The sequence below is a fragment of the Phalaenopsis equestris genome, unplaced genomic scaffold, assembly GCF_001263595.1.
Source record: "Phalaenopsis equestris unplaced genomic scaffold, ASM126359v1 Scaffold000224, whole genome shotgun sequence".
NCBI classification, from domain to species: domain Eukaryota; kingdom Viridiplantae; phylum Streptophyta; class Magnoliopsida; order Asparagales; family Orchidaceae; genus Phalaenopsis; species Phalaenopsis equestris.
This window is the reverse complement of record NW_018164666.1, coordinates 2,935,346-2,945,451: the sequence shown is the minus strand read 5'-3', so window position 1 is coordinate 2,945,451 and position 10,106 is coordinate 2,935,346. Positions and strand designations below refer to the sequence as shown.

The window sequence follows — 10,106 nt, the reverse complement described above, 5'->3', positions numbered from 1 at the left end:
TTGTCCCATGCCAGTCATCAACTAATGCTAATCCCCAATGTAGTCCATCACCCAATATTGACCAACGATTGACATCAACATCCATTGTCACTCCTTCGCTTGCAACAATTTTTAAACATCACCTATTGTTGCTAGCATCATCATTTGTTAGCTACTAAGATTCATCTTTTCATTTTCTTTTTTGACCATCTTATCAAAATAACAACCAAAGCAATCACTCATTATCACCCTACTTCTAGTATTTTCTATTAGTCATTTCTTAATATCTAACATAAACCAAGATTTTGCATCAAACCACCACTTATGCCTCACATTTTGTCCACCATCAAAATTAAGTACATATTTTCTTAAATCTCCACTTTTTATCAAGTGAAAAACTAAGCCAACCATAACAATCAAAATTATATTTTTGTTGATGATTAATGTCTTACATCCATCAACCATTAATATGTATTATCATATCCTCCTATTAATAGAAAAAGAAACTGTTATCGCACATTTGCCAAAAGTTTAATATTTTTATTCAGTTTTGATTAAATCATAATGATAACTAATATTTGACAAATACATCTTCTTAAATTGCTCATACCCTTTTGCAAAAGAATAACCAAAACTATTCAACACCTCTTAAATATTGATATCTCTAATATCGCCCAACTTCTACTAATGGCTAATGCACAACAATTTTCAACTCGTGACATTTGGCAAGTGCACGTCTTCTTAATTGCACGATCTTTCCTACTATAAAGATGCCACTCAAGTCAACCAACCATTATTTATTATTTTTATTAATATGAATTATTTTGATGTTCTCAAATGATTATTTCCCAATGCCATTAAATCAACATTAATTTTTCATCCACATCTAACGAACATCTTTCTATATGCTGATCATTTTCTTATAAGAAAATTACCTAGCTATCATCCACAAACCAGTGACTTCCAACATTCTTAGTTGACCATCATCTATGTTGTACATAATAGTGACTTCATGAAAGTTTTAATTCTAAAACGTCTACTAGAGGTCACAATCCAAGCTTTTAGCTTATTAGAAATATTGTACATGTGAGGTTTTCAAATTCTTCATTCATTTTGGGTCTAAAAGTGATTATTCGTGATATAAAACACATGAATAACTCGTACTTTGCAAGGATTAATGCTTTAAAAAAGCCACTAATTAAATGATTGTTATTATAGTGGGGCCCATGATCAATTTTTTCTCATTTTATTTGAAGTTAAGCAAGAATTTGAGAGCAAGGATGAGTTAACAGAGACTAACATTTATATATATTGATAAAGAAATTTCAATTCAATATAAAAAAAACTGATTAAAGATTATGATATATCCATTGCACTTAAGAAGTACTCATAGAACTTGCCATTAGTGAGGTTGAAAAACTTAAACATACTCAAAATAAAAAGTCATGATTTACAACACATTTGTACTTTTGATGTTGGATCAATAGATCACTAATAAACTTAACCACGACTCAATGGATATATAATCAATAAGAAGCTCAATGAAACTAAACTTAACATAAGGAAAAATATGACTATAGCATATGCAAGGAGAAGTTATGACATTAATTTATAATATTACAAATTTTATAATGTCATGAATAAGCTATCATCTATATTAGAGGGACCCTTGAAGCATTCTTTTAGAAGTTACCATTTTATCTAAATATACTTTATGGTCAATATTTAAGGGTAAGTATTGATCTTCAATTTCACGATAAAGGATATTTTAAGCTTTCTTAGTTTTCCTGAGGTATTTATATTCAAAGCCTTAAGAGTGCATGTCAAACAATGTTAATTGTGGATAAAATATTTTTAAGTAAATAAAGTGGAGATACTTTATTCATGATCGTGACACTGGATGTTAATTCAAATTTATCTTCGAATATTTATAATAAATAGCTTAAAAAATAACGAATCAAGTATGTATTTTATGACCAAATTGAGATGGAAAGAATGAGTTAAGATTCACAACAAAAAACTTATTTTTTTCTTCAGTAGACATGAAAACATTTTGTGGCTAAACCATAACAAACAGAGGACATGAGTCACATCATTGCATGTAACTTTTTTTAAGTGCAACCATGGAGGCACATTATATATGCAGTAAAATGTCACCATTAGGATCATGATTGGATTGTGTGTTCTCCAATAATTGTCATAGGCACGAGTCTCTATGATTAATTACCCTTCTTGGAAATAAGAGAAATTTTTTTTCTTAATTAAACCTAAGTCTTTGAGCCACTAATTGTTTGCATAAAGCAACATCAATCTAAGTTATAAATTAAAAACTATCTTGTTTAGTGTAAATGGTTTGGGGAATAATGAGAAACACGATCAAGATCATATGATTCCATCATTCAAGATTATCATAATCTACGATCTACAATGCTACTAAAACTAGTCAATAGAATATGACCAAATGATTTTTGTCCATGATTAATACCACACAAATATTTCATATCACATCAAAATATCAAAATTTACATTTTTTTAAATGAAATACAACTTTTTCATCCATTGTAAAGTGTAAGGCATGTACAAATTGAAGTTAGTAATTAGGTATGTAATTACATAGGAATTATTTGAGTATAATGTAAATATTGAAGCTTGAGTGTAAGGATATGTAATATCACAAATTTCAAGTGTTATGCATGCAAATCCTCCTATTTTATCTTGTATTATTTTTACGAGTATACTATAATAATAAATTTTCAAATATATTTAAAGAAACAAACGGTTGGCAGTCATATTTCTAATAACTTCCGAATATTCGTCATATTCTGTGAGATTTGCATTTTGAAGGGTTGTTTTCGTTCTCGTGTGGGTTCACTCGCATCTACCGCGCCGCGCGGCGCAGCCTATCCACAGTGTTTCCAACTCGTGGCTCTCATCTTCGCCATATAAAATGCATCGTCTCTCCATTCTCACGATCTTACTGCTCTGTATCTATGCTCTCTGAGAAGACTTGAAGTCACCGGAGGCGATAAAGAGGCGGTGTTTGTTTCGTCGGAGGGCGACCCGCAGTTGAAGATTGCGGGAGTGATGGCGGGTGCGGGGATCTTCAGTGAGATTATTGAGGAGGAGGTGTACAAGTACTATGCAGAGGGGGAGTGGCGGAAATCCAGCTCCGGGAAATCAGTTCCGATCATTAATCCGACTACACGGAAGCCCGAATACAAGGTCCAAGGTAAGAATCGGAGCTCCGATTGGGATTTGGGGGTTTTGGATTCGGGGGTTTTGATTTGTTTTTGGTGGAAATTGGGGAATCGGGGAAGCATGCACGCAGGAGGAGGTGAACAAGGTGATCGAGGGGGCTAAGGCGGCACAGAAGGCTTGGGCGAGGACGCCTCTGTGGAAGAGGGCGGAGCTGTTGCATCGCGCGGCGGCGATATTGAAGGATAATAAGGGGCCCATAGGGGAGTGCCTTGTGAAGGAGATTGCTAAACCAGCTAAGGACGCTGTCACTGAGGTCGGTCTTCTTGCAAGCGCTTTCCCCTCTTTTTCTGCTCGAGGCCTCTTTAATTGGTCTAATTATTCACATCGCGGCTGTATGTTCACAGCCGCGATGATCGGAGAGCTGCGCGCCCTCCGCACGAAATAATCGCTCCTTTAATTGGGTCTCTTTCTATGAGCTGTTTGGAAGCATTTAGTATTTATCTAAATTTGTATTTAGTGAATTTTATAGATAAAGGATTAAGTAAATTATATAAGTGATAAATTTTGAAAAACAAACTATTAATATGTAGCTTTAATCTGATTTGAAATAAAAAAAAAAATTATTTGGACGTGAACCAGAAGTTTTATTAAATTCTTAAATACTACTTCCTGAGGGTGTTTAAATCTTTTATTGAAAGGATTTGTTCAATCTAGAATTTAGCTTTTGTTAAAATTCAGAATAATGTGGTGGAATACTCAATATTTAATTAATATGAAAGGGGTTATAAATAACCCTTACAAAAATCTTGTAATAGAAAAATAATAAAAGGAAATGATATGAAAGGAAGAGTATAACACCTGATATCTAAAATAATTAATTCATATTAATTATTAGGAGATATGAGAAATAACGTAAAATAAGAAAAACAAATATCTCATTAATTCTAAGAAAATAATTTATTTACAGGAATAAATTATTTCCTATCATAACTCTAATTTTAAGGAATAAATTATTTCCTATCATAACTCCTAACATTCCCCCTCAAGTTTGGAATGTATGTTAATAATTTCTAACTTGCTGAATATTATCGATAACTGAGAAGAGTTTAGTGGTTTTGTGAAAACATCCGCTGGCTGTTCTAAAGTAGACACATGAGTCAACTTTATTATTCCTTTTTAAACCTTCTCCTGTATTAAATGACAATCAATCTCGACGTGCTTTGTTCGCTCATGGTATACCGGGTTCGAGACGATGTGAAATGCTGCTTGGTTATCACAAAATAAATTGACAGGATGTGAATGCATGATTCCCAAATCTTGCAGAATTGTTCTTAACCAAATAATCTCGCAGCAGGTAGTGTTCATGGACCGATATTCAACTTCTGCACTAGAGCGTGATATTGTGGTATGTTTCTTGGTTTTCCAAGAAATTAATGAACTCCCAAGGAAAATACAATACCCAGTAATTGATCTTCGAGTGTCATGATATTTAGCCTAATCTGCATCACAAAAGATATTTAGTTGGGTTGAGCTTTCTACTCAGAGGAAAATTGCTTGTCCTGCTGTTTGTTTTATGTAACGTAGAATGCGATGGGCTGCTTCTAAATGTGACACTCGTGGTTTGTCCATAAATTGACTTAAGACATGAACTGCATATGTCAAGTCGGACGTGTGATAGTAAAGTAGATTAATCTCCCAACTAGTCTTCGATATGATGATAGATCACTGACATATTCTTTCTCTGATTTGCTAATGTATAAGTTTTGTTTCATAGGGAAAGTGGCTGGTTTTGCACCGAGGTACCCAACATCCTCGAGTATTTCAAGAGCATACTTTCGCTGTGAAAACACAATACCCTTTTGGGATCGCGCAACCTCAATACCAAGGAAATATTTCAATTGTCCAAGGTCCTTTAATTTGAATTGGTTCTTCAAGAATATTTTGACATGTCTGATTTCTTGTAAGTCGTTCCCTGTAATGATGACATCATCTACATATATAAGAAGGACGATGAATTTACCATTCTGTGATCGGACAAACAAAAAATAGTCCACCTTTGATTGCATAAAATTGGCTTGCTTTAGAGCGGTGGAAAGCTTGATGAACCATTGTCGTGAAGCTTGTTTGAAACCATATAATGATTTGTGGAGTTTACAAACTCGAGTCTCCACCTTTCGTCCGAGGTCAGGAGGTAGTGACATATATACGTCTTCGTCGAGATCCCCATGCTAGAAAACATTGTTGACATCTAGTTGGTGAATATGTCATTGCTTGGTTGAAGCTAACGCAAGAAGTAGACGAACAGTTACAAGCTTTGCAACCGGGACAAAGGTTTCCTGGTATTCCTTCCTGGTAATCTAGCCCTTCAATTTGATTATACCCTTTTGCCACTAATCTCGCCTTGTAGCGTTCAACAGTCCCATCTGCACTAAGTTTGATTTTGTATACTCATTTGCATTCAATTGGCCACTTTCCAGGCGGTAATGGTGCAAGGGACCATGTGTCATTGACATCGAGTGCATCAAGTTCTTCTTGCATAACAACCTGTCACTTTGGATTACGAGCGGCTTCTACAAAGGTGCTTGACTCTTTTTTTCAATTGAAAGGGCGGTGGTAAAAGCACGATGTTTAGGTGACAATCTAACATATGACAAGTCGTCAGTTAATGGATAGAAGGTACCTGTGGTTTTGGCCAACACAGAGTTCGATGTTGGGGGGTGTCTTGAGGGAATAAAAATACCAACATGATACTCGCGCAAATAGCTAGACGTTTTTGTTGTTCTTATTGGTCGTGATGATGGTATTTGTTGGTCTAGAGTTGTAGGTTGTTCTGAGATTGTTAGGTTGTTCTGAGAATAAATTTGAAGGTGAAGTAGTCTCTTGAGAGGGGATTTTGTTGTCTTGAGAAGATGAAATATTTTCTTGAGGTAATTCATCGAATGAAGGCATGTCGATGTGAGTGGTGAAGTACAGAATTGAGCCCTTATCTGTAGCGAAAGAAGGGGAACAAAAAATGTTTTCATGGAAACTAACATCTCGTGATACAAAAACCTTCCCAGTTGAAAGGTCATAGACTCTATATCCCTTTTGCACGTATGGATACCCTAAGAAAAGAAATTGAATGGCTCTGGGATCAAACTTGTTTGGTCGCTGATGATGTGTTGAGGCAAAACAAAGACACCTAAACACGCGCAAATGACCATATGTGGGTTTTGTTTGGAAGAGCATTTTAAAAGGAGTTTCCTTAGGGAAGGGGTGTTGGTGTTCGGTTGATTAGGTAGGTGGTAGTTAGGATTGCATCTCCCCAAAATTATTTGGGTAAATTAGCTTGAAACAATATGGCTCGGGCTATGTTGAGTAAGTGACGATGCTTTCTTTTGGCTACACCATTTTGTTACGGAGTGGAGACACAACTTAATCGGTGAATGATGCCTTTGTCGAGATAGAGATTCCTCAATTCAATATTCCTCAATATGAATTCAGGACCATTATCACTTCGAATGATTTTGACTATTAGATTGAATTGTGTTTCAACGAGGTTTATGAACTTGATGATGTATGAATGTGTATTTGATTATGGTTCATCAAATAAGTCCATGTGCATCAAGTATAATCATAAAAAATTGTGAGAAAATACCGCGCTCATGTGATTGAAGAAACTCGATATCCTCCCCAAATGTCAACATGAATTAATTCAAAAGATGTTTTTAAGCTAATGAAACTTGTTTGAAAAGATAAACGAGTTTGCTTAGTCAATGGACAAATTAAACAATCAAAAACATTACAAATTTTCTTGTCTATAATTGGAAAAGGAAACAAGTTGGAAACTTTATTTGATGGGTGACCTAAACGTTTATGTCAGAGATTTGGGGATGGTGAAATAGCAACATTGTACTTGCTCTTTTGTGGAGTATCAAGGTAGTAGAGTCATCATCTTTTAGTTTCCATCCCAATCATCTTCCTCGATTGTTGGTCCTGTAGCACACAAGTGTAGTTATTAAAAATGACAAGACATTGTGAATCAAACACAAATTTGCTAATGGAAATTAGATTTAATTTAAAGGAGGGGACACATAAAATATTTTGTAGAATAAAGTCAGCAAAATAGATGTTGCCTATGTGTGAGACAGTTGTAGTAGCCCCGTTAGACAAGTGAACTTTTTGATTGATGACACTGGATTTTGTAGTAAGTTGGCTGAATATACCATGTGATCCGCGGCTCCTGTGCAAGAATCCAGTTTATTTCTTTGTCAAAAATAGAGGCACAAAAGATTTTACCTGAGATATCACTCATGGTTGATGTACTGCCAACATGATTAGCCATCTAGTTAGATTTGTTCTCTGCAAGTTGTGATATGAGGCTTTGATATTGTTCGGTTGTAAGGGTGAAGAATGGTGCAGGACTCGTCGGGACTCGTCGATGTATTGGTATCCGTATGGTTGGCTTTGGGAGCAAATTTTTTTCGTTCAGATTCATTGCTCGTTGGATTAGTCCTTTACAGCTTCCTACAGTCATTGATGGTGCATCCCTGTCATCCACAATAATCGCATTTGAGATGTGCTCGACACGTGTCTGAGGTATGCCCAATTTTGTTACATTTTACACACTTTAAATGATGATTTTTTTTGCGTGAAAACATTCTCTGGTTTTCGTGCATTATTCTTCACGGCAAAAGCTGAAGCTTTCGGCTACGGCGTATTTACATTGTTCATGCCGCGCTGCTTTTCCTCTTGGAACACGAGAGAATGTGCCTTGCTGACATTGGAAAGGGGATCCATGAGCAAAATTTGTCCTCTTATACTAGTGCATGTTTCATTAAGTCCCATGAGGAATTTCATGGTTTTCTGGTTTTGCTGAAACTGCATCACTTCCTTCATGACACCACATGTGCATTTAGGAATGTTATGGAGGGCGTTACGTTCGTCCCATAGGCCTTTGAGCTTGGTGTAATAAGCTCCAACTGTCATATCGCCTTACTTGCAATCATGATGGCTTCTTCGACATGGAAAATATGAACGTTGTTGGTACGAGAAAAATCGAGCCAGATTTCATGGGCACTCTCGTTGTATATTATACTTGCTCCAATGTCTTTTGCAATTGAATTAAACAACCATGTCTTGACAAGGTTGTTGCAGCGCCTCCATTGTTGAAGTTCTGCGGTGGACATCTCTGGTGGTTCTTTGATGGTGCCGTTGACAAAACCTTCTTTATTTTTTATGTTGAGAGCCATCAACATGACACGACTCTAGGAATTGTTGTTTTCTCCATTCAGCGACTGTGTAACAAGCACGAAACCGGGTTGATCTGAGTAGTGAAGATAAAATGGGTCGTTCGGATTATCGAATTTGCTAGATTCAGACTTTACTGAATTTTGCGTTTTGTCTGCCATGTATTTTGGCTTAGAAAGAAGATAGATAAGGTTTTGGCGTGGAAGAGGAGATGGTAAGACTCAGAATCGTGTTTGCTTTGATACCATGTTAAAACTCAGAATAATGTGGTGAAATACTCAATATTTCATTGATATGAAATGAGTTATAAATAACCTTACAAGAATCTTATAATAGGAAAAATAATAAAAGGGAATGATAAAGAGTGTAACATCTGACATCTCCAATAATTAATTCATATTAATTATTAGGAGATATAAGAAATAACGTAAAATAGAAAAACAAATATCTCATTAATTCTAAGGAAATAATTTATTTATAGTTTATTTATAAGAATAAATTATTTCCTATCATAACTCCTAACCGCTTTGAATTTGATAAATTCATAATTTTGCTTAAATCTTCGTTGTATGTGTCTTGGTAAAAAGAAAAAAAGAACATTTGTATCATAAATAATGACAGTCTCGGTTAAAATTATTGTATTAGAGGCTTATTTGTAAAATGAGCTACATATGTTTTTTTTTTATCATTAAGCCTTAATCATCTCTTATTTATAAAAGGGATTGTGATTGATTTTTATGCATGGAGTTGTAACATTTGAGCTCATCTCTTATTTAACAATTGTTGTATTAGAGGCTTGGAGTGAATTTTATAAATCATCATGTTCAGTTCTGAGCCACTTATCGAGCCGAGCTCGTGTCGGCACACGAGTAGGCTTAACTCACACCCCTACTCGCAAAGGTCAAAAAAGGCTAGAAGTTCACATACCGCATGAGTTTGGTGAACATTTGAACTCATGATTAATAGTTTATTCGAGAATATTGAAGAACTATGCGAGACTTGATCCCTTCGGGAGGGGTTACATAGGCAACCATTTTAGTGCAATCATTTTGGTGTTGAAGCGTAGTTTGGTCATCTCCCATGTATCTGGAAATGAGATATGAGGTGGAGATTATTGTATTAGAGGTTTATTTGTAAAAGAGGATAAATAAATCATTTTTTATGTTTTATTAGTATGTCTTAATTCTGCCTTATTTATAAGAGGGATTATGGTTGATTTTTATGTGTGGTTGTCGGTCAACTTTTTCGATAGATATAGATTCGAAAATATGAACTATAAAAAATAATTTTTGAAATTTAATTTAAATATAAAAGATATATATAGTTTGGGTTTTGAAAGTAGGTGTTTTAATTTTTAAAAAAAAAATGAGACCCAATGGATCTCATTAGTCTAATAGTTTGCATAATCGTGCCTGATACCGCGAATACTACACCTTCCCGAAAGATAAGTGTAGACCTCGGCGATAGACCCAATCCTGCAAACTACGAGATTTGTGACATCCATTTAGTCTGCGAACCTTTTATATATGACCGACAAATTCCCCTATCTAATACAAAGATTAAATAGGGTTTATTTTACCTGGGTTCCAAGTTCCCTATAGAGGCAAGCCCCTATAGTTAATTACATCCCAAATGACGGGAGTCACTTGAGAAAACTCTCGATAATGATCAATGGTTCTAGTCTTCAAGAATTCAAGGTT

General features: G+C 35.2%; 1 protein-coding gene across 1 annotated transcript in view; it reads left to right on the top strand.

Annotated features, from left to right (window-relative positions):
- Window positions 1–2,844: 2,844 nt before the first annotated feature.
- LOC110023429 (NADP-dependent glyceraldehyde-3-phosphate dehydrogenase) overlaps window positions 2,845–10,106 on the top strand; it is a 35,456-nt gene continuing 28,194 nt past the window's right edge. The window contains exons 1-2 of the mRNA XM_020722843.1: window positions 2,845–3,208; window positions 3,297–3,490. Of these exons, the coding sequence (XP_020578502.1) occupies window positions 3,064–3,208; window positions 3,297–3,490 (339 nt within the window). The 5' untranslated portion in view covers window positions 2,845–3,063. The remainder of the gene's footprint in view (window positions 3,209–3,296; window positions 3,491–10,106) is intronic.